The sequence below is a fragment of the Lipotes vexillifer genome, unplaced genomic scaffold (assembly GCF_000442215.2).
Source record: "Lipotes vexillifer unplaced genomic scaffold, Lipotes_vexillifer_v1.1 scaffold3, whole genome shotgun sequence".
In the NCBI taxonomy this organism is placed as follows: Eukaryota; Metazoa; Chordata; class Mammalia; order Artiodactyla; family Lipotidae; genus Lipotes; species Lipotes vexillifer.
Window position 1 is genome coordinate 3989449 of NW_006783631.1, and position 24679 is coordinate 4014127.

A 24679-nucleotide genomic window follows, 5' to 3' on the forward strand; every position below is an offset into this window, starting at 1 on the left:
AACTCCGCAAAGCCTTCCAAGCTCTCCCAAGCAGAGGGGCCTGGTGGCCACGGAGGCAAGAGCCTGAACCGTTGCTGGGGAAGATGGGATCCCGGAGCTGCGGGGAATCTGCCTGGAACGCTGCCCCTGGAGAGGGGCCCGGAGCCCCACCTAATCAACCTCCGGGGCCTCAGCGGGGACAGCGGGGACAGCAGGCCCGGCGTCTGTGGAGAGCACTGGTGTGGAAGTATTGTAATGTTTTAAAAATACATAATCTGGCATTAGATGCCGATTTACATGACCTTTGTCCGTTTTCGCCTGGAGCCACTGAAGCAGGAGTGAATAAATACCGGAGATGGAGAGGCCCGGCCCTGAGCAGGGAGCTTTATGCCCCGAGGGGCCATATGTCCCCTTTGCCCGAGACGCTCGGCTTTCCCTCTGCTCACGGCACCCCGTTTCCCTTTCAGAAGTCCTAGTCTGGATGCTAAACTGGAAACGGCAGGGATGGTCTGGCTGAGGCTCCTGAAGCCCAGCACTGTTTACTGTAACAGCTTGCCTCAAGGAGCATCCCGAAGCTGAGGCCCAAACCGCCTGTCGTACTTTACGTGGAATGCTCTACAATGGTTCTCCAACGGCGCCCGCAGCCTGTCAGCATCACCAGCACCCGGGAACTGGTTAGGAATGCCCATCCCCAGGCCCCACCTCAGCCCTGCAGAATCAGTAGCACCAGGAAACTCCGCCTTCCGCTTCACCAGCTCCCCAGGGGGTTCTGAGGTGTCCCCCGGAAAGTCAGGAAGGATGTGTGAAGCGTGGGGAGGAGCCTGGGGTCTGGCTCCGAGTCCCTTCATCCCCATCTAGCTGCTGCTCTGGCCGGCTCTCAAATTCCCCACCTGGAAAGGCCACACGAGGGTAAGTTCCTCACCTGCATCTCAGGATTGGTATGAAAATCAGAAAGCTGCCATGGGGCTTCCCTGGTGGCGCAGTGGTTAAGAATCCACCTGCCAATGCAGGAAACATGGGTTCGAGCCCTGGTCCGGGAAGATCCCACATGCCGCGGAGCAAGTAAGCCCGTGCGCCACAGCTACTGAGCCTGCACTCTAGAGCCCGTGCTCCACAAGAGAAGCCACAGCAATGAGAAGCCCGCGCACCTCAGCAGAGAGTAGCCCCCGCTCGCCGCAACTAGAGAAAGACCGCGTGCAGCAACGAAGACCCAACACAGCCAAAAATAAAAATTACTTAAAAAAAAACTAAAACTGCCACGTATGAGAGTACTTCAGAAGTCTAAGTGCGTCGCCCATGACGTTATTTAAGGCTGCCTGTCAGCCGCTGTCCCCCCCCCCCCACCCCTCCACTCATGAGCCAAGAACGTCAAGAGCATTGGTCTGTAGGTAGTTTTCACTTTGGAAGCCCTGGACAGCTGCAGGGAGTCCTGCAACCTTTACAACTGAGTGCAAAACTGTGAGTGGAAAGGGGCACCTTCCGGACGTCAAGAGCTTGGTCTGTAGGTAGTTTTCACTTTGGAAGCCCTGGACAGCTGCAGGGAGTCCTGCAACCTTTACAACTGAGTGCAAAACTGTGAGTGGAAAGGGGCACCTTCCGGAGAGAAGACCGTTCAGATCCCCCCGAGTCAAGCCCTGCTGCTTGTGGTGGGCATCTCCCCCTCCCCCCAACACACACACGGCCATCAGCAGGGGCTTCCTGGCCGCCCTGGGATAAGGAGGACGGTGGCGGCAGGGGTTAGAGACCCCAATACAGCGAGTGCACCGCCAACCCCGCCTGAGCGCAGCATATCCACGGGGACTTCCGCGTCTGCTCCGGAGTAACGGGCGGACGGTGCGCCGGGCCCGGAGGTGGGCTGGGGTGGTGACAGCCTCGCACGCCTGTGTCTCTCTCACCCACAGCAGGAGGCAGGGCCGCGGCTTCACCTACATCACCCGCGGCCCCTCCCAGCACCTCCACGAGGTCTGCCTCACTCCGGTGGTTTATCCGTGAGAACACTGGCCCGAGGGGGTGAGGGGGGAAGCCGGGATTTGAACCCAGCCTCTGTGATCACGCCGAGCTCACGTGTCAAACGGGCAGGAGGCGGTGGGCCATGGGGTAAAGGGGCTCAAGGTCACCAGTCAGGGATACTGAGATGCCTCACAGAACGCGACGGAAGAGTCAAAATCGTTCCGAAAGCAAAAGTAAGGCTCCAAAGAGACGGACCAGCGCTCCTGGGGGCCGTGCACAGGTTCCTTGCAGACCAGCTCCACGGCTCCGCTCGCCAGGCCCTTCACCTTCCCCCAGGTTCCATCCTGACACCCGCCTGATCTCGGCCCTGAGCCCTGGGCCCCCTGCAGTCCGACCTGCTGACCTCACGAACTCCTCCATGTAGCCCCTCGATCCTTCAGAAATGTGGCCTCAAAAAAAAAAAAAAAAAAAAAAAAAAAAAAAAAAAAAAAAAAAAGAAATGTGGCTTCGTTCTGACGTCAGAGAGACAGGGTAAGTTACCTACAAGGTACCGTGACCAAAAAACCCCACAAAAAACCACTCGGACGTCGGAAACTGAATTAAGTCTCATTTATTCTAGAGCAAACTCAAAAGGATTTTTTTTCTTGTTTTCTTTTTTAGCAAATCCTAGCACATTATTAACAACAACAAAAAATCTGTACATTTGCCATGATACACTTGAAAGTGAAACAAATAAGATATAAATACAGATATGGATGTAACATGAAAAAGCCCCAAAAAACCAAAAACCAAAACCAAAAACCCAACCTGGGGGTGTGGGGACCATGCGTGTGAACAGTGCCGACAAAACTATTTTGGTGGCTGATATTTTTCAGAGCATTTTTTTCATCTCCAAATATCATGGTTAGCAAGGTCCTGGTGGGATTCTACAAAGTTCTTATTTGCTGTTCTTTAACGTGTAATATTATGCTTGATAAATTAAGGGCGGTAGGGCAAGAAAAAGATTCAGGAGACAGATCAGGTGCAGCTGCATGACTGAGAAGCTAGTGGGGCCGTCGCGGGCGGCCCGTGGCTGCAGTGGCTCCAGGAAGGCCGCGTGCCTCCCCCTGGGCCTCAGCAGCGGGAGGGGAAGCGGGAGCCCGGCGATCTGGCCCCTGCGGTGGCGTCGGGGCTTTTCGGGGCCCTGGACAGTCAGGCCAACGGGGGAGGCGGACCGAGTCTCGGGTACTCTGCTCGCCTGAGTTCTACCGTTTCATCCAAATAGGACGCCTGCAGGGAGGCGGCGAGGCAGGGCAGCTGCAGCTGTCGGTGGGGAGTGGGCGGGTCCCGCTGGGTCAGGACATCAAGGCTGGGCAAGTCACGTTCAAGGTTAGCCCTTTGTGAGCGCCAGGAGGACGCGCGCGGCCACGTTCAAGGTCCTTCCTGACTGCGGGCGGGGCCGCGGCCACCTGGGCGTCCACGAGCTGAAGAAGAGAGGCCTTTCCACACACGCTTGCCAGGAAAGACTCGGAAATAACCCGGCGGAACACAGGTGCTGCTCCAGAGGAGTCATCAGACGCTGACGATGATAGAGGACAAGAAAGCGACCCCGCGAGTGACGTAAGAACAAACAGCAATGGCTGTTCTGAGCCGAAAAGAAGCCAATAACGTTCGACCACGTAAAGCACGCCCCTGATGTTCTCTCAACGTCAGCAGCGCGGGGCCCTCCCGCACGTGCAGGATACCCGCTACGCGCACGCACGCACAAAGCGCACGCACACAGTATGCACGCGCACGCAGTGAAGGCGCCCTGGCCTCTGCTCCCGGACCTCCGTCTTCAGTGCCTATTTCCGCATAAAGTATCTGAAGTCGATTCTGCATGAAAACAAGCTATGTAGTTCGGGGCTGTGGAGCTCAGGGCTGAGAGCCACACAGCCTGGCAGCTGCAGGGGCTGGGCGCCAGAGCAGCAAACACCTCATTAACAATATGGAAAAGTCAGTTCCGTTTACAGGGGCTACGGTGGAATCTAAGAGACGACAGACGCCTTCCTGACCGCATTAAGAGCTTCCATCTGGCTTGAAACCTTTTACTCCAAACTTTGTTAACCAGGGTCCTGATCCGGAGTTGCTTTCACTGAAGCAGGGCAACCCTCAAGAAGAAGTTTTAAAGGGGTAAGTTTCTCACGGAAGAATTTGATTCTAAAACTGTGTTTCCAATCCTGTTTTTCTGCGATCCGCCACACACACCACAATTACTTTTTCCTTAAAACCATGATTCTCTCAACAGAGGATCAAGGAATTTCAGTCCATAAAATTAAAAAAAAAAAAAAAAAAAGATCCCGATACCTGGTCTCTCTAGATTTTTCTTTGATCTCAATCCCAAATTAAACAGAGAATTCAAAACTGAGATGGCAGAGCTGCCATTTACCAGACTAACCGAGAACATCTTAGAATCGAGCCGCTCAGGCGCAGGTTGGGGAAGGGAAGCGAGGGGGCCCTAAATCTGCACCACCAGGGGCCAGGGTCACGGGGGAAGCGCTGTTAAATAGTGTTTCCCAGGATCTCGGCAGTAAAATGAGACGCTTCTCCGGTATCTTCGACGCTGCACGAAGGGCCATTTCAAGCACACCCTAACCAAGGCTGTCGATTTACCTTGATTTTTGTGTTTGGATTTCATCTCTAAGAAGCCCCTCAAGTGGCAGCTCTGGGGCAGGGGCGGCATCGGTGGGGTTGCTCAGAGGGGCAGGAGCCCGTCCTGGAAGGAGACCGCGCAGGGCGTCAGCCTCCGGTCCGGAGACAGTGAGCACGATTACTACATGTTCGTTAAAATGCCATCTTCAGGCTTTTCTCCCACTTCTTGCCAAGACTTGATTCATATTCTTAGTAGGTCTCAAAACACAACTTACAACGTACAAACCCTTTCATGGTGTCAGTTGTGGAAGGCGTGGGGCTTTGCCCCACACAGGCCACACCCAAAACCAAGGAGGATGAGATGAAAGAGAAACACAACTTAACCCAACCTCCTCCAATCCTATTAACTGAAGAGAAAAATGCTACTTTCTACCAGGTATCGGCTAGAGAGCTCTGATTTTTAAAAACTGCACCCCACACACACGGTTTTATGACCTCAGCAGGCTGGACAAGACGGTTTAAGTATGGCTCTTCTTTTCTTACTCCTTTTGTTTTGTTTTGTAGGAAGATGCAATGCAGGCCTTGCTTCCTTTACATTCAATACCAGTATGATTCTACACAAAAGCTGGAAGGGATCAAAATACTGATTGTAATAAATATTTGCGGGCCTCCTGGTACTGACTGGGCAGCCGATGGGGGGGAGGGGGAGTTCTCTGAGAGGCACCACCGATTGCTTCCAGGGCTACACGGGGACTCTGGCGCCGCATTAACTATGCGTGGAGACGTCGGATGAGGAGCTGCTGTTGCTGTTCGTGGTCTGCGCTCTCTTTATGTATAAGTTGAGCAGCTTCATCTGCAAGGAGAAGATACAAACGGGTGAGCAGGAGGAAAAAATCAGAGCAGGAAAGAAAACCCAGGTGACAACAGAACAGCACATCCGGGCTTCCCTGGTGGCGCAGTGGTTGAGAGTCAGCCTGCCGATGCAGCGGACGCGGGTTCGTGCCCCAGTCCGGGAAGATCCCACAATGCCGCAGAGCGGCTGGGCCCGTGAGCCATGGCCGCTGAGACTGCGCGTCCAGAGCCTGTGCTCTGCAGCGGGAGAGGCCACAACAGTGAGAGGCCCACGTACCGCAGAAAAAAAACAAAAAAAACAGCACGTCCCTTACTGGAGAAATTCACTGCACAGACATTTCCTGAGTGCCCACCACTGGTCCAAGCCATCTGCCCGGGGCCAGGGCCACCGCGATTGGGAGGTCAGACTAGAGGAGGGGGCGCGAGGGGTTATCACGAAAAGAGGGAAACATGTTACCACGAGGTGGGCCTCAGGGCTGCAGATCCACACACTTCAGGGGCAAGGCAGCCACTGGCTCCACCCAACCCAGTGGGTAGAGAGGGTGCAAGCCACACTCCATCAGCATGAAGAAGCAAGCCAAGGTCAGAGGTCACGTTTTCTAACCCTCACATGTGTGCAGAAGCTGCTCCTTCCCCGTTGCACACCTCCTGAGGTGCGTGGAATCCGAGGCCGTCCCCATCTGCCCCCATGGCCTTCCCGCGCCCCGGGCCCCAGCCCCGCCCACTGTGGCTCAGCACAGGCCACCTCCTGCTGCAGGGAGCAGTGGGCTGGATCTTTCCAGCAAGACTCAACTTCCCTGAGGCCAGACGCTACGTCACTAAACAACGTGCCATCAGTCAGGCACAGTGCTTGATGAAGAAAGGGCTTCCAAGCCTGACATCTCATTTAGTTCTAACTCAAGCCCCCTGGACTCTCAAAATACCTAAAGCACCATGTAACATGGTAGGTTCTTAAATATTTGCTGAATGCCGCTAACTTCCTATGTTGATAGTGTGCCTGATCATATTAAGAATGAAAAGAAACAGGTATTTGTAGAAGCAGAGTGCCCATAAAAATCTACACAACACACAACTGGTAAGATTAAGGGAATATTTACTATCCACAGCTCTTCCACAGCTCTTTAGCTGCTGTCTCTGAACAGGCTGTGAGGCCAAGTATAAGGCTGCCTAGGGAGGAGCGGCTGGTCCCCGGGGAACCCACGAAGAGATGCTCCGAGTGGAGCGTGTGGCACAGGAGAAAGCGGGGCCCTTGGATGATGGGTGGGAACAGGACCAGCAACCAGCAGAGCCCCCGCGAGGCAGTGTCTCCCTGACCCCCAGCAAGGCACGCTCAGTCACATGGCTGTGGAGCCTGGGACATGCAGCTGGCGGGAGGGCTCTGCCCGAGCGTCTTCACGCAGCAGCCCACCGGGGGTCCCCCCCAGATCAGGACTTGTAATGCCTCTTACTCTTTTCAGCTGCAGGGAGTGTGTCGGGAATTTATGCTACGTATCTCAGTCTGTTTGCATCCCACACCTTTCAAAATCTGAAAGCTTTCAATAGAATAGTCAGTGTAGTGATCAAAGTGCCATCACTGGACCTCCCTGGTGGCACAGTGGTTAAGAATCCACCTGCCAATGGAGGGGGATGGGTTCAGTCCCTGGCCCAGGAAGATCCCACATGCCGCAGAGTAACTGAGCCCATGCGCCACAACTACTGAGACCGCGCACAACTACTGAAGCCCACACGCCTAGAGCCCGCGCTCTGCAACGAGAAGCCACCACAGTGAGAAGCCCGTGTGCAACAACGAAGACCCAGTGCAGCCAAAACTAAAATAAATTTATTAAAAAGGAAAACAAAACTCAAAGTGCCATCATTTTACACAAGGTTCCTAAAGCTCTAAGGCTCAGGAGGATACGACCAGGGCCAACCAGGTGCAAGGGGAGCCGTGGTACATTCAACAAAGCACTGGCCTGAGGCTCAACAGGTCCAGCAGAATTCTAGAACTAACTCCAACACTAACTAGTTCTGTGACCTCAGGCAAACATTTCTTGAGCCTCGACTTTCCCATCTGCAAAATGCAGAGCAGTGACACTTGCAAGGTGCTTCCTGAAGCTCCCTGCTCGGAGAACATGTCCTCTGAGCACCCCACTCCTACTCCTACCTGAGCTGTTCACACTGTTCCTCCCTGCAGTCCACTCCTTCCCTCCCTGTGCAGCTCCCCAGTCCTGCCAAGCCCAGCCCAATCTAGTCCCACTTCCTCCAGGCCCCTGACCCAGCAATCAGAGCCCGTCCCACCGTGTCCACTGGTCACTCCTGGGCAGCTGTACAAGTTTCCTCATGTGTCAGTCCTGTCAGGGCAGGATGAGTTCTTGCTCTTCCCATGTGCCTTAGCATAGTGTGCTGAAGACAGCAGGTTCCTAACATGTACTTGTTGAATCAGACTTTTTTTTTTGAATACATCTTATTGGAGTATAATTGCTTTACAATGCTATGTTAGTTTCTGCTGTACACCAAAGTGAATCAGCCATATGCATACATATGTCCCCATATCCCCTCCCTCTTGAGCCTCCCTCCCACCCTCCCCAATCCCACCCCTCTAGGTCATCGCAAAGCACCAAGCTGATCTCCCTGTGCTATGCTGCTGCTTCCCACTAGAGTTTTTAAAGAAGAAAAAAGTGATCTAGAAAGCAGGATAGTTATATTTCTATGAAAGCCTGGTTAAAAATGAGCTGCTAAACATTGCTAATAGTTATTTACAAATCAGAACCCCTACTGTATCTACCTAGTCAAGTCTAGAACATAATTGCAAGTACAAGGAAAAGATGATGGTAATAGAGTGAATGATGTGTATATGTTCAACGGTTTACAAGCTTTACACTGATTATCACATTTGGGCCTGAAAGCAATCCTTTGAGGTAGGCAGAACAGGTTCTCCTATTTTACAAATGAAAAGGCCAGGGTTCAGAAAGCTTGCTCAATGAGCTGGTACAAATTCAAATTAGAGGATTATAACTTTAGGATGTCAAATGTAATCCACAAATAAAACAGGTATAGAATATACACAAAAGGAGATGAGAAGGGAATTAAAACGTTTCAGTACAAAAAGCAAACAAACACAAAACAATAGTGTAGAAAATGAGGGACAAAAAAGCTATAAGGGACATAGAAAGCAAATACTACAATGACAGAAATCTCTTCCTTATCAGTAATTGCTTTAAATGTGAATGAGTTAAATTCTCCAATCAAAAGACAAAGATTGGAAAAATGGATAAAAAGAAAACCATGATTCAACTATATGTTGTCTACTAGAGACTCACTTTTGATCCAAAGACACAAATAGGTTGAAAGTGAAAGAATGGAAAAGGATATTCCATGCAAACAGTAACCAAGAGTACAGGGTAGCTACACTAATATCAGACAAAATACAGTTTAAATCAAAAAAGGTTACAAGAAACAGATGGACATTACATATCAATATAAGAGCAATACAGCAAGAAAATTTAATATTTATAATTACACATCTAAGAACATGCCATCAAAATATATGAAGCAAAAACTGACAGCATGGAAGGGAGAAATAGTTTTATAGTAATAGTTGGGAGACTTCAATATTCCACTCTAGAGGACTTGAACAACACAATAAATCAACTAGATCTAAAAGACATATGCAAAACATTCTACACAAGAATACACATTCTTCTCAAGTGCACATGAGACCTTCCCAAGATAGACCATATGTTAGGCCACAGATTAAGCCTCGATACATTTTAAAAGATAAATATGATACAAAGTAACTTTTCTGACCACAATAGATGAACTCAGAAATCAGTAACAAAAAGAAAACTGAAAAATTCACAAATTTGTGGAAATTGAACAGCACACTCTTAAACAACCATTGGGTTAAAGAAGAAATCACAAAGGAAATAGGAAAATACCTTGAGACAGATGAAAACAACATACCAAAATTTATGGGATACAGCAAAAGCAGTGCAAAGAGAGAAATTCATAACTATATAAAAAAGAAGGAAGATTTGTATCAACAACCTAACTTTATATATCTTAAGGAACTAGAAAAAGAATAATAAATTAAACCCCAAGCTAGCAGAAAGAAAATAATAAAGATTAGAGCAGAGATAAATGAAACAAAAAATAGAGGTAACAAAACCAAAACTTGGTTCTTTGAAAAAGAATCAACAAAATTGACACACCTTTAGCTAAGTTAACTAACAGAAAAAGAGAGAAGACTCAAATTGTTAAAATCAGAAACAAATGTGGGGACATTATGACTGATTCTAGAGAAATCAAAAAGATCATGAGAATACTATGAGTAACTGTACACCAACAAATTAGCTAACTTAGATGAAATGGACAAACTCCTAGAAACACAACACCTATCAAGAAGAAAAGCGAAACCTGAACAGACCCATAACTAGTAAAGAGATTGAATCAGTAATCAAAAATCTGACAAAGAAAAGCCCCTGACCAGGTGGCTTCATTGGTGAATTCTACCAACATTTAGAGAACTGACACAATCCTTCTCAATTTTTTCTAGAAAACTGAAGAGGAAGGAACACTTCTGAATTCATGCTATGAGGTCAGCATTCTCCTGATATCAAAGCCAGATGAAGACATAACAAGAAAACTACAGATCAATAGCCCTTATGAACACTGATGCAAAAATCCTCAAGAAAAGACTGGCAAACCAGATTCAACAGCACATTAAGAGGCTTTAATACCATGACTAAGTGGGATTTATTCCTGAAATGCAAGGACGGTTCAACATACAAAAATTGATAAATATAATACACCACATTAAGAGAATGAAGGAAAAAACAAAAACAAACAAACAAAAAACCCCAGGGACTTCCCTGGTGGTGCAGTGGTTAAGAATCCACCTGCCAATGCAGGGGACATGGGTTCAAGCCCTGGTCTGGGAAGATCCCACATGCCTCGGAGCAACTAAGCCCATGCGCCACAACTATTAAGCCTGTGCCCTAGAGCCTGCGAGCAACAACTACTGGGCCTGTGTGCCACGACTGCTGAAGCCCGCGTGCCTAGAGCCCGTGCTCCACAACAAGAGAAGCCACCACAATGAGAAGCCCGTGCACCGCAATGAAGAGTAGCCCCCACTCACTGCAACTAGAGAAAAGCCCGCGCGCAGCAACGAAGACCCTACGTAGCCAAAAATAAATAAATTAATTAATTTTAAAAAATTAAGAAAGAAACAAACAAAAACCAAAGGATCATCTCAATTGATACAGAAAAAGTATTTGGCAAAATTCAGTATCTTTTCATGATAAAAATACCAAACAAACTAGGAATAGAAGAAAAGTATAGGCATACTTTGTTTTATTGTGCTTCACTTTAACATACTTCACAGATACTGTGTTTTTTCCCCGAAATTGAAGGTTTGTGAACACCCTGCATCAAGCAAGTCCATGAGTGCCATTTTCCAACAGCATGGCTCCCTTCATGTCACTGTCCCATTTTGGTAATTCTCACAATTATTTCAGACTTTTCATTACTATTATACTTCTCATGGTGATTTGTGGTCAGTGTTCTTTTATGTTATGACTATAGTTGTTTGGGGTGGCACGAACCACGCCCATATGTAAAGAGAGCAGATGTCATCCACAGATGTCTGTGTTCTGACTGCGCGAGAGACCCACCATTCCCGGGTCTCTCTCCCTGTACTTGCACCTCCCTAGTCCCTGAGACACAACAATATTGTAATTAGGCCAATTAATAACCCTACAGTGGCCTGAAATGTTCAAGTGAAAGAGCTGCACTTCTGTCACTTCAAATCAAAAGCTAGAAATGATTAAGCGTAGTGAGGAAGGCATATTGAAAGCTGAGACAGGCCAAGAGCTAGGCCTCTCGTGCCACAGTTAGCCAAGCTGTGAATGCAAAGGAAAAGTTCTTGAAAGAAACTGGAAGTGCTGCTCCAGTGAATACACGAATGATAAGAAAGCAAAATAGCCTTACTGCTGATATGGAGAAAGTTTTAGTGGTCTGTACAGAAGATCAAACCAGCCACAACATTCCCTTAAGCCCAAACCTATTACAGATCAAGGGCCTAACTCTCTTCCATTCTAGGAAGGCTGAGAGAGATGAGGAAGCTGCAGGAAAAAAGTCTAATGCTGGCAGATGTTGGTTCATGAGGTTTAAGGAAAGAAGCTGCCTGCGTAACATAAAAGTGCCAGGTGAAGCAGCAAGTGCTGATGTAGAAGCTGCAGCAAGTGCTCCAGAGGATCTAGCTAAGATAGTTCATGAAGGTGGCTACACTAACAACAGATTTTCAATGTAGGCTAAACAGCCTTATAATGGAAGAAGATGCTGTCTAGGACTTTCAGAGCCAGAAAGGAGAAGCCAATGACTGGCTTCAAAGCTTCCAAGGAGAGACTGACTCTCGTTAGGAGCTAATGCAGCTGGTGACTTTAAATTCATTTGCCATTCTGAAAATCCCAGGGCTCTTAAGAATTATGCTCAACCTACTCTGCCTGTGCTCTGTAAATGCAACAACAAAGCCTGGATGACAGCACAGGTTTACAACATGATTGAGTATTTTAAGCCCACTGTTGAGACCTACAGCTCAGAAAAAAAGACTCCTTTCAAAATATTACTGTTTATTGACAGGGTATCTGGTCACCCAAGAGCTCTGATGAAGATGTACAAGATTAATGTTGGTTTCATGCCTACTAACACAACACCCATTCAGCAGCCCGTAGGTCAAGGATAATTCTGACTTTCAAGTCTTATTATTTAAGAAATACATTTCGTAAGGCGATTGCTGCCATGGTGCTTCCTCTGATGGATCTGGGCAAAGTCAACTGTAAACCTTCTGGAAAGGATTCAGCATCCTAGGTGCCATGAAGAACATTTCTGATTCACAGGAACAGGCCAAAATACCAACATCAACAGGAGTCTGGAAGAAGTTGATTCCAACCCTCCTGGACGCCTTTGAGGGGTTCAAGACTTCAGGGGAGGAACTGCAGATGTGGTGGAAACAGCAGGAGAACTAGAATTAGAAGTGGAGCCTGAAGATGGGACTGAATTGATAAAATCTCATGATAAAACATTAGTGCAGGGCTTCCCTGGTGGCACAGCGGTTGAGAGTCCGCCTGCCGATGCAGGAGAAGCGGATTCGTGCCCCGGTCTGGGAAGATCCCACATGCCGCGGAGTGGCTGGGCACGTGAGCCATGGCCGCTGAGCCTGCACATCCGGAGCCTGTGCTCCGCAACGGGAGAGGCCACAACAGTGAGAGGCCTGCGTACCACCAAAAAACCCCCAAAAAACAGTGCCTGTGGAGTTGCTTCTTACAGATGAGCAAAGAAAGTGTTTTTTTTTTTTTCCTTTCAAAGCAAAATTAATTTTAATGAGTTTTTAAAAAAAGAAATACAAACCATGAAATACCTCTCTAAAGGAATGGGGAGGGTGTCATGAAATCCAAGAAACAGAGAATTGTACCTTCAGAATCCTTGGGAAATTCTGGCTGCCTGATGACTTTGGGGAAGTTGCCTGACTCTGGAAGAGGCAAAGGTTTTGTTTGTCTGTTGGTTTGTTTTTGGTAGAGGAGTTGGTGAAATACTTTAAACTGTTCTGCACTCATCTCCAAAGTCTGCATTTTACATCTTGTCTGGAAATTCAGTCTTAGTTTGTAACGGCATATATGTGTAAAGGTGCTGCTTTTAACAACAGGAATGTTTAGTGCAGTGTAGAAAGTCTTTGAGCCAAATCCTGCCCTCAGTGTGCACTTAAGTTTCCATTAAAGGAGAGTAGCAACTGAGCTTGTAGAGCTAAGGGTAAAATTTGAATTCTGCTGCAGGAGATCAGAGTATTAGGAGCTAGGATATTGAATTTCACTTTTCCCCATCATGACATTGACTTTCCTCTGGAGCATCACCAACTAGTGAGATCTAGTTCAGTTGCATGATTTCTTAATTTTTTTCTCCACTAACCCAAATCCAGAGATACAAATCCGGAGCTTAGGGGGATCTCATGTGAAAGTGGTTTCTTGAGACAGAATCGACTCCTGGTGAAGACGCTGTGAAGACTGGTGAAATGACAACCAAGGATTTAGATTATTACACAGACTTACTTGATAAAGCAGTGGCAGGTTCGAGAGGATTGACTCCGATTTTGAAAGAAATTCTACTGTGGGTAAAATGCTATCAAACAGCATTGCTGCAACAGAGAAATTGTGAAGAGTCGATCGATTCAGCAAACTTCACTATTGTCTTATTTTAGGAAACTGCTGCGGCCACCTTCACCTTCAGCAGCCACTGCCCTGATCAGTCAGCAGCATCAACACTGAGGCCAGACCCTCCACCAGCAAAAAGATTATGACTCACTGAAGGCTCAGATGATGGCTAGCATTATTTAGCAATAACTTTTAAAAAATTAAGGTAGGTATATTGACTTTTTTTAGACATAATGCTATTGCACACTTAATAGACTACAGTATAGTAAAGACATAACTTTTATACGTACCGGGAAACCAAAAAATTTGTGTGACTTGTTTCATTGCAATATTCGCTTTACCGCAGTGATCTGGACCCGAATCCGCACTCTCTCTGAGGCTGCCTGTATCTCAACATATCAAAAGCTAGATATGAAAAGCACACTGTGAACATTATGCTTGACGGTAAAAGACTGAAAACTTTTCCTTTAAGATGAGGAACAAGGATGCCTACTTTCAGCATTTCTATTAATAAGTTACAGCCAGAGCAATGAGGCAGGAAAAGAAAAAAAAAAATATCCACATTGGAAAGGAAGAAGCAAGATTATCTTTGTTCATAGATGACATACAGTTTACCCTTGAGCAACACAGGTTTGAATTGCGCAGGTCCACTTATACAGGGATTTTTTTCAACACACACAGCACTACACCATCTGTGGTCAGTTGGCTACACAGAAGTGGAACCACAGGTACGGGACTTGAGCATCTGCAGAGTTTGTTATCTGTGGCAATCCCAGTGGATACCAAGGGACAACTGTGATCTCACAGGTATAAAATACTAAAGATTCTACAAAAAAGCATTAAGACTAATAAAAGAATTCAGCAAAGTAGCAGAATACAAAATCAGTTAGCAAAACTGAACTGCATTTCTATAGACTAAAAATGAAAACTCTGGGCTTCCCTGGTGGCGCAGTGGTTAAGAATCCGCCTGCCAATGCAGGGGACACGGGTTCGATCCCTGGTCCGGGAAGATCCCACATGCCGCAGAGCGGCTAGGCCCATGAGCCATGGCCACTGAGCCTGTGCGTCCGGAGCCTGTGCTCCACAACGGGAGAGGCCACAACAGTGAGGGGCCCACGTACCGTGAAAAAAAGTATAAAAAACTAAAAACAAACAACAACTCATCACAGTATGGAGGTTAAAAAAAAAAAAGACATCCCGTGTTCATGGATTGGAAGTCAATACTGTTAGGATGTCAATACTACCCAAAGCTATCTATAGATTCAATGAAACCCCTATCAAAATTCCAGTGAGGTTCTCTGAAGAAACAGAAGGTCTTTTCAACAAATGGTATTGGAAAAACTGAATATCCACACACAAAAGAATGAAGTTGGACCCTTACCTAACACCATACACAAAAATTAACTCAAAATGGATCAGAGACCTGCATTAAAAGCTAAAATTTTTAAATTGTTAGAAGAAAACACAGGGCAAAAGCTTCACAACACTGGGTTTGGAAATGGTTATTGAATATGACACCAGAAGCACAGGCAAAAAAATAATAGACAAATTGGATTTCACGAAAACTAAAAAATTTTGTGCATCAAAGGTCAAGGGATTGATATCCAGAATATAGAGAGAACTTCTATAACTCAACAATAACAGAAAAACAAACAACATGATCCAAAAATGGGCAAAGGACTTGAATAGACATTTCCCTGAAGAAGATATACAACTGGCCAACAAGCATATGAAAAGATGCTTAACATTACCAATCATTAGGGAGATGCAAATCAAAACTACACTGAGATATCGCCTCACACCACCCATGAGGATGGCTATTATCGAAAAAGAAGAGAAGAAAACAAGTGCTGGCGAGGATGTGGAGAAACTGAAACCCTTGTACGTTGGTGGTGGGAATGTGAAATGGTGCAGCTGCTGTGGCAAACAGTTTGGCAGTTATCATATGATCCTGCAACTCCAATCCTGGATATATACCCAAGAGAATTGAAAGTGGGGTCTCAGAGAGGTATCTGTACCACCATGTTCATAGCAGCATTACTCATAATAGCCAACAAGTGGAAACAGCCCACAAGGCCATTACCAAGAAACGGATAAGCAAAATGCTGCATGTACATTCAATGAACTGTTATTCAGCCTTAAAAAGAAGGGAAGGGGCTTCCCTGGTGGCGCAGTGGTTAAGAACCCGCCTGCCAATGCAGGGGACACGGGGTCGAGCCCTTGTCCGGGAAGATCCCACATGCCACAGAGCAACTAGGCCCGTGCGCCACAACTACTGAGCCTGCGCTCTAGAGCCCGTGAGCCACAAGTACTGAGCCCACGTGCCACAACTACTGAAGCCCGTGTGCCTGGAGCCCATGCTCCGCAGCAAGAGAAGCCACCGCAATGAGAAGACCGCGCACCACAACCAAGAGTAGGCCCCGCTCGCCGCAACTAGAGAAAGCCCATGTGCAGCAATGAAGACCCAACACAGCCAAAAATAAATAAATAAATAGGAAATTCTGACACCTGCTACAACATGGGTGAACCTAGAGAACATTATGCTCAGTGAAATAAGCCAGTCACGAATAGACAAATACTGTATGATTCCACTTATGAGTATTTTACACTCACAGAGACAGAAAGTAGAATGGTGGGTGCCAGGGGCCGGGGGCGAGGGGGAATATTACGGATTTCAGTTATCCAAGGTGCAAAGAGCTCAGGAGGTGGATGGCGGTGATGAATATGCATAATATGAATGTACTTAGTGTCTGTGAACTGTACACTTACAAATGGTTAAGATAGTAAATTTTATGTTACCTGTATTCTACAGAGAGAGAGAGAGAGAGAGAGAGCACAAGGGAAAGGTTGCTCAAAGTCATACAGCTAGTCAGTGGGGGACAGGTTTTCTGATCCTAAGGCCAGTACTGCTGCCATGGCAACGGGACACTTCTCAAATGCACCTCACAGCTTCCTTCCCTGGCCTTGCACCAGCCTTTCTCTACAGAACTTGATGTCATTTATTAACTTCATTTAAGTAGTGGAAGGAGAGTCTGATGGGCTTGGTGACACACAGCAACTGGAAGCCATGGCTTGATTCTCTGTTTCTAACTTAGCACCATGTGTTGTTAGCTACCCATTTTGGGGGTCTGGGTGGGAGAGTGTTTGTTTTAGGAGATGTACGCTGGAGTCTACCAGGTTCACGTTAACACACCGGAGTTCTCACCTATAAAAACTGTAACGGCCAGAAGCTCTGTGCTGCCCCAGGGGACAGGTGTGTGGCCAGCCTCCCCAAGCCCTCCGAGCTGACCGACATCATCAGCGGGGAGATGGGAATACTGGCTCCAATCAGGACTGGGCTCCAGACCCGAGACCGCCGCTGCAAGGGGCAGCAGGTCAACCGCAGGACAGGGATGAGAGGACACCTGCGTTTTCTCAGCCCCTTGCTGGAGGGGGCACATGAGATGGCAGTGCAGCTCCCTTACTCACGAGAGTAGAAAGTACCAGAAAACCGAGGTCTGGCTAATATTACTTTTGGGTGAATTTCCCATTTTACAAATCTAATTCCTTTTGTGAAGACTGTCTGTGCCGTCCCCACCACTGCCAGGGACCATTCAGGGCCTCCGACGGCGGCCACAGAGGGAGGGGGGCTCCCGGCCCAGCACACTGCTCGGCACTCTCAGCTCAGGGTCCTGCAAGCCGTGGCCAGGAAGGCTGGACGGGGACCTCGGGAAGTGGAATCAGGGGAAGCGGCCTCCACACCTGCCAGCCCCGCTGCTGGTTTCTGTCTGCGGGAAGAGTCAAGTGTCTCCTTCTGGACCAGTGGTTCTCCACCAGGGCTGATTCTGCCCCGAGAGGACACCTGGCCAGGTGTGGGGACATCAACTGAGGGTGGGGTGCGCTCCTGGGACCTCAGGGGTGGCGCCTCCACCAGGAAGTGGCCCGAGGTGTCGGCAGTGCCGAGGGTGGGAGCCCTGCTCGGGCGAAGGCAGTAGAGCCAGCTTTGCCAGAACCCTGTGAGCGGTGATGCTCGCCAACTGTGTCAAAGGAACAGCTCTACTGAAAAGCCACGAGCTTCACCTCTGCTCCCTTCTTTTCTAAGGAGGAAGGCCAGGCGCTGCAGGCTTTGCGCTCGTGGATCTGCACCCCTGCCCAGGGCCTCTGTAACTTCATGGTGACACGTTTGCCCTGCGGCCCAGGCCCTGGCCTCTCCAGCCAGAGCTCGAGGGTGGCCACCTGCTCTCCCCTGGCGGTTCACCAGATGTGAGTTTATTTTTCAACCAACAAGCACGCCAGCCCCCGTCACCTTCCATGGGCCGATCGTCCTTTTGTCCCATTTTCTGACCCTGAGTCTAGAAGGAAGGTGAGAGGCAGCCCAGGGAATAAAAAGCCCGGCTTCCAGAGTGAGATCACTGTGGGCCCCCGGGCAGGTCACGTGCAGGGTCACCGTCCTCACCCCACAGGGACCTGGAGCCCCCCCAGGCCTTGTGTGAAGCCAGCAGGTAAACGTCCTTAGTGTTTCGGGGGGAGAAAACAAGCTGGTTTCTAAAGAAAGTCATCTTCCTTTTTGGGATAAACTAGAAGTTCAAAGCTATCGTTTCAAAAACTGGAGTGACGACAGACCGCGTTGTACCTTAGTGACTTCACTAAACGGCCGGTCACTTCGTCTTTAGAGAAATGCCTCTGGAGAATAAGGCCCAGCTAGAACGCACGTGCTGAGGAAGCCCGTGCGGAGCCCAGAGCTTCAGGGCAGCAAGTCTGCGACGCGCCAGCAGGCCCAGGTGTACGACCCGCCCGTGTAATACTATACACACCTTGCTGCCCGTGAGCTGTGCCAGGTGAGGTTTCAACTCTTCTCCGATTACGGAATAAATCGCCACTAAGCAAAACACGCTGGCCTTACGCACGCTGCTCTCGGTGTTGTCGTAACCCTGCAGTCAGAGAGGGACACAGAAAGGAAACGAGATCAAAGCTTTGCCTGACTGTCAATATTTCATCAACGTTTCCACAAACGCCCTCTCGGTTCAACCTCGACCTTGTCCGGAGCGGCCTGGATACACTTGAGCTCTGCCTGTGAACCCTGAGAGCTCTCGCCCCGGAGAGGCCACATGTAAGAGTGCCAAAGAGTGAGCTGCTTCCGGGGTGGGAGGCTGGAGGCCGGCGAGCTGGTCTCCTCCACACAGATAGATGCTGTATCACGAGCTGCCAGGCAGCACCAGCCAAGAGACGTCACGAGAGAACAGAATGAGAAAAGGAAATTAAGGGGAAAAATACCTGGCTTCTTTCCTATTTCTCGCCATGGTAAAGCAAACCTCACACATGCAAACCCCTTTCAAGAAATGAGAACCATGTCGCTCACTCTTGTGGGCAAAACTCCACTGTCCACGGACTGCAGGGAACATCTGCCCGCAGCCAGACCTTCGCATCCCTCTCCAGCTGGACCACAACCTGCCCGTCGGCCTCCCCCCGCCCCACACCCAGGTGGGACTGTCTGCTCTCCTCCGAACAGCCCTCTGGACCTTTCCGCCTTTGTGTCTTTCCCTCTGCCTGGAATAAGCCAGTGCCCGGCTGTATGTGTTTAAATTTCTGAGCCCAGCACTCAGCAAACAGCAGCATTTATTAAGTGTAAAGCTGATGTCTCTCTACTCTTCCCCACTGAAACCTCTCCCTAGGGCTCAACTCTAAATCACTTCTTCTCTGAGCCCGTCTCTCTCTGACACCCCAACCCAGAGGTCAGCCCCCACCCCGATCTCAGAAGCCCCTACCTGCACCCCCGTGGCAGCAACTCAGCACACGGCACCCGCCCTCACCCACGACCGTCTGTACGGCTGTACCGGGTCCTGGAGCGGGCTGGAGACTCCTTGAGGTAGGGTCCCAACAGTGGAAAACACCTCGTCTTCCAGAGTCTACTTAATTCAACGCCTCATGCTCACGAGGGTTTTTAATTAATATTAGCTGGACGGATGAGAGCCAGGACCACTGTTTGATGCTGGGCTCCACAGCCCACCCTGCCCAGGGCTGGGCCCACTGCCGTGCAGTAAAGAAGGAACAACGAAGAAAGATCAAAACATGTTCACAGTAAACAGAAAGTTCCTTCTGTGAGCCACAGGCCTGGGCTGCCAGGAAGATCTTCCTGTGCATTCAGCAGAGGGTGGGCCAGAAAAGACAGAGAAAGGCCCGGTCTAGGCAGGGGCTGCACCACCCGGTTGTCCCGCCCACCCCTCGGGGGCCCACCTGCAGCAGGCCCGGGATGATGTCCGCGAGGAGCTGCAGCAAGGCCTCCTTGGCGATCCTCTCGACGACTTTGGTCTGCATCTTGATGGCGGCCAGGTTGATGGGGTAGTCGGCCGTCTGGATGATGGGGCACAGCACTTTGATGCACTGCTCCGGGTGGATGGAGCTGGCCAGCGTGGAGGCGGCCTCCTCGGCAGCCCTCACCACCTGAAACATGGCCCGCGCGTGGGTGAGCTCCAGCCACACCAGACAGCACTGCCGCCCGAGCCCAGGGACAGGCTCGCATCGCTCCGCACTGGGCGGCCCCCGGCCCCGGCCCGGCTGCGCTTTCGCTCCAACAGCGTCAGCCGGGTGGGCTGGCCGTAGAGGGCAGCCATACTGCAGAAGAGCCTTGTCCTACTCTCTGGCTCCTAAGGGCCTTAGAAACCTGACAGCCTGGGCCATCTTCCCCTACTGCCCTCCCCCCGCTCTGTCTGTGCTGTGTGTGCTCATGCACTCCTGTGTGGCAGCAGCTGAGCTGAGCTCAGGGCCTGTCAGGGCGGGCTGGTCCACGTGGGGCAGGCACAGGAGGCAAAGGCTCGGGAGGTGGCTGGTGAGGGACAGGAAGCAGGACACTTCTCTGGTGGCCCGCGGGGCTCCTAAGGCTCCAGCCCCGCCAGCAAGCAGTCACTAGTCACCAGTCATGCTCAGGGCCTCTCACTCCACACACACACACACACACACACACACACACACACACACACACACACACACACACACATATACATACATACACATACACACACACAGACACACATACATATATATACACGCAGACACACATACACACATACACATACACACATGACACATATACACACATATACAGACACATATACACAGACACACATACACACACATACACACACATACACACACATATATACATACATATACAGACACACACACACATATATACACACATACACACATACATATATACACACACATATACATACACATATACACAGACACACAGACACACATATATACATAGACACATACACGCAGACATATATACACACAAACACATATACATACACACATACATATATATACATACACATGCACACACATATACATACACACATATACACATATACATACACACAGAGACACATATATACACACAGATATATATACATACAGACACACACGTATACACAGACACAAACATACACACACATACATACACCACACACATATACACACCCACACATACACACACATATACACATACATACACACACATACATATATATAAACACACACAGATATACACACATACACAGATATACACACATATACAAAGATATACACATACATATATACACAGACACACAATACACACACAGACCCACAAATATATACACACACATATACAGACACATATGCACACACATGCATACACATATATACGCAAACATGCACACACATATATACACATATACACACATACATATACACACAGATATACACACACATATACAAACATACACACACATACACAGACACATACACACAGACATATATACACAGAGACACACACATATACACACATATATACACATATATATAGACACACACATATATACACACAGACACACATATACGCACACACATATATACAGACACACACATATATACACAGACACAGATACAGACACAGACACACACACACACGGAAATGAGACTATTTAAAGGAAGCCCATCGTGATATTTCTCCTGCCAACTCCGTTGCCTATGAACTGCGGTTTGTCCCACTCAGGTTCCCTGACAGCAGACAGTCTGCGGTGTCTGAATGACCTTTAACCTCTCACCCCAAGAAGGGCAGAGTCGGACAGGCACACGCTCAGCCTCTTGAGTGCAGCGCAGCAGACGCACCTCAGTTCATTCCTCTACCAAGAGGAGCCTCAATTTTTAAAAATTCCACAGTGGGGATTAACAAAAAACCTACTTTTACAGCTATCTGGATTAAGAAAGATGACACAGCAACGACTGTAGCTGCAGAGCCCGTGCGGCTCTGAGCTCGGCCTTGGTGGAGGAACAGAAGAGAAGTGGGGCTGGGCCGCTGAGGTGCCCCACGAGGCTCCAGGGCTCGGTCCAGAGGCCCAGGGCCTACGCCCAGGGGTCTGCCCGGTCCAATACTCACTCCAAAGGGCCACCCCGATGACCGGGCACGCAAGGAAACGAGGCGTGTGAGGGAACACTGGGCGAGGATGAGCCCCGCCAGCCGCTGCAGGGCCCCGCCAGCTCCCTTCACTCTTCCTGAAAGTTGCTCACTTGCGCTAGTGACCTGGCCGGGCAGGTCCCCCTCACCCCCACGGAACCCCCGGGGCACCCTGATCACTGCACTTCATTGCTCTGCTGACGCCATCTCCCCACTAGACTAAGGGCTCCTTGAAGGCAAGCTCCCATGTTGGCCACCCTTCTGTCCCCATGCCCAGCAGTGTCCATCATCATGCACTAGGTGCTCAGTAAGTGTCTGTCCAACTCATTTCCCCACAGTGTGTGTGTGTGTGTGTGTGTGTGTGTGTGTGTGTGTGTGTGTGTGTGTACTTAAATGCTCAGTGATCGGTTTGTTTGGAGAGGGACAGCATATTGCTTAGAAGGGCTCCATCACGCAACAATTACTAGATGAAGTGCTGTGCTTCCTCCTGAGCTCAGGCATGTCCCTGAGAGTGTGGTCAGTCCACGGCGGACCTGGCAGAGCCAGGCGTCTGGCGTGTTACACACGGCTAGGCAGACAGTGGAAGAGGGGGCCCGTCCCTTCTCCAATCGGGTCCCGCAGTGAGACACCAATGCCCTTCTACTGTAAGAAACCACTGTTTACAGGTGTCACAACATACTGGTCAGAAAGCTGAGTGATACTAACTAACTGACAAAACCTGAGGCCTTAGTTTTTAAACATGGGGAAAAAAAATGAAATACTGGATGATTTCATAGACAATATTCAAGTTGGAAAACACTGATGTAGGGGAGTTCAGGAGACCACCAGGAGGTGGGCACAGCTCAGTGGGCGGGAAGACACTGGCTTGGGAGACAGACTGGGGTTCAAGTCCCAGCAGCGCCACTTAAGTCCTGAGAGGAGCAAACTAGAAACCTCCCGGCGCCCCTCAGGAAAATAAATGGCCAGGTTCACAGCGAGACTCTATCACGAGGGGTCCCCTCCTCCCCCCAACCTCCCCAAGCTCTGCTATCATCCAGGTCACAGGAGTTACCCTGCAGGGAGCTGCTGGGAAACAGACCTTCTCAGGTCTGCTGAGCTGAAACCCAAACCCAAGGAGAACTTTGTCATATAAAACTCCACGAATTCTTGACGTCACTTGCAGGAAGCGTTTAATCAAATGTAGGTTTTCTGAAAATGCCTGAAAAGAAAATGCCAGAAGCTGCACTTTAAGAAGGCCCGTCTGAGGCCCCCTCTTTCACTGAGGTTAGAACAAGTTTCCCAAGACAGATGCTGTTTTTGGCAAAAGGCGGGTCGGCATTCTCAACTTCCCTCTACATGCCAAGCTCCCAGTGGCTGGCCCGCTGCCTAATTCAGGGTGAACTTTAGGTTTTGCCCCTGTGTTCTGTGTAATATAAGCAGCAAAGATTATAAGTGTAAGCAAACAGAGAGCAAAAGTAAACACGGGCAGCAGAGACGAAGGAGGACAGTACTGTCTAGCAGACAAGGTGGCCAGAGGCGGCAAAGACGTTTCCCAAGGGAGCAGGGATGCTGATGAGAGCAAGGGGGATCAGACAGCCTTCTGGGCTGTCATCTACCCCAAGTGACCAAGACTGTTCTAGTTCTGCTGACTTTGCTGCAGTCTGGTAAGGAACACAGGAATTCTGCTTTTTCAAAGTTAGTGAAATAACAGTGTCTAGCTAGGAAAAGCATAATTTCCTTATCTAACTTTTTAAAAAATGAGATCATTACTCAGAATATTGATGAATGTTTGCTTAAAGATAAGGTTTCTTTGAGAGCACAGAACCTGTCAAAATTTGGATTGCGTGTTTTAAGTTCCCAGGGTTTGACTGGGCTCTGTCACCGATGCGGCAGCCTAACTGGCTGACTAAAAGCCAGCCAGCCAGCCAGCCAGCCAGTGGGTGTTCAGGAACCATGGCTCCCGAAGGGAGAGGCTGGCGCCACCTTCTGGGAAAGGCCGGGGAGGCCTCACCGAACAGGCCAGGTGCCCGGCGTGTGCCCGCCAGCGTGGTGTGCCCACCGTGGAGGGGCGGCTGTGTCTCTGGTGGGGCGGGGCAGGGGTGTGGGCAGCACTGCTCTGCCTGCTGCCAGCTCAGGCAGGCACCACCGGGGACCTGAACCCAGCACGCGAATCCCCCATCTGCCAGGCCCGGCACCACAGGACGCGGGGAGGAAAGGAGCAAGCTTCAGGGTCCAAGTTCGGGGACCTGGCTCTGCCTTCAACTAGTGAGGTGAACGTGGGAGGAGTTTCTTCTACTGTCTGGGCCTCAGTTTCCCTCATCAGTAAAATGAGGGGGGATGCCAATCTAGAATGCTTACATCAGTTTGGAGCGTGAAACCTTATCTCCCAGACCTCGCTGACGAGGACTTTCTCCTGGAAAACGCACATATACAATTTCAGATGGTATAGCCTGCACGGATGGTCTCTGACCACATGGCCATCACAGCCCCCGCCCTGGAGAAGCGCATTCAGGGCAACACCGTCTCGAACGCGGAAAGGCTCCGAGGTGGGAGACTTATTCTGTCCCACCCCAAGGGGTAGAATCAGGGCCGATGGGGGACAATGCCATGGAGTCACAGGGTGGGCGCCCAGGAGGGGGCCGTGTCCCCACCCTGGAGGACGCCTCGGACGCCGGGATGGCTGGGCCCTCGGAAGAGGCTGGGT

The 24679-nt window shown here is 49.4% G+C and overlaps 1 protein-coding gene across 2 annotated transcripts in view; it reads right to left on the reverse strand.

Annotated features, from left to right (window-relative positions):
• Nucleotides 1-5077: 5077 nt before the first annotated feature.
• Nucleotides 5078-24679, reverse strand: part of CLASP1 (cytoplasmic linker associated protein 1) — a 275021-nt gene continuing 255419 nt past the window's right edge. For both annotated transcript variants that reach the window (XM_007456358.1, XM_007456359.1), the window contains 3 exons: nt 19788-19994; nt 18368-18484; nt 5078-5392 (listed from right to left, as the gene is read on the reverse strand). In XM_007456358.1, the coding sequence (XP_007456420.1) occupies nt 5306-5392; nt 18368-18484; nt 19788-19994 (411 nt within the window). In that variant the 3' untranslated portion in view covers nt 5078-5305. The remainder of the gene's footprint in view (nt 5393-18367; nt 18485-19787; nt 19995-24679) is intronic.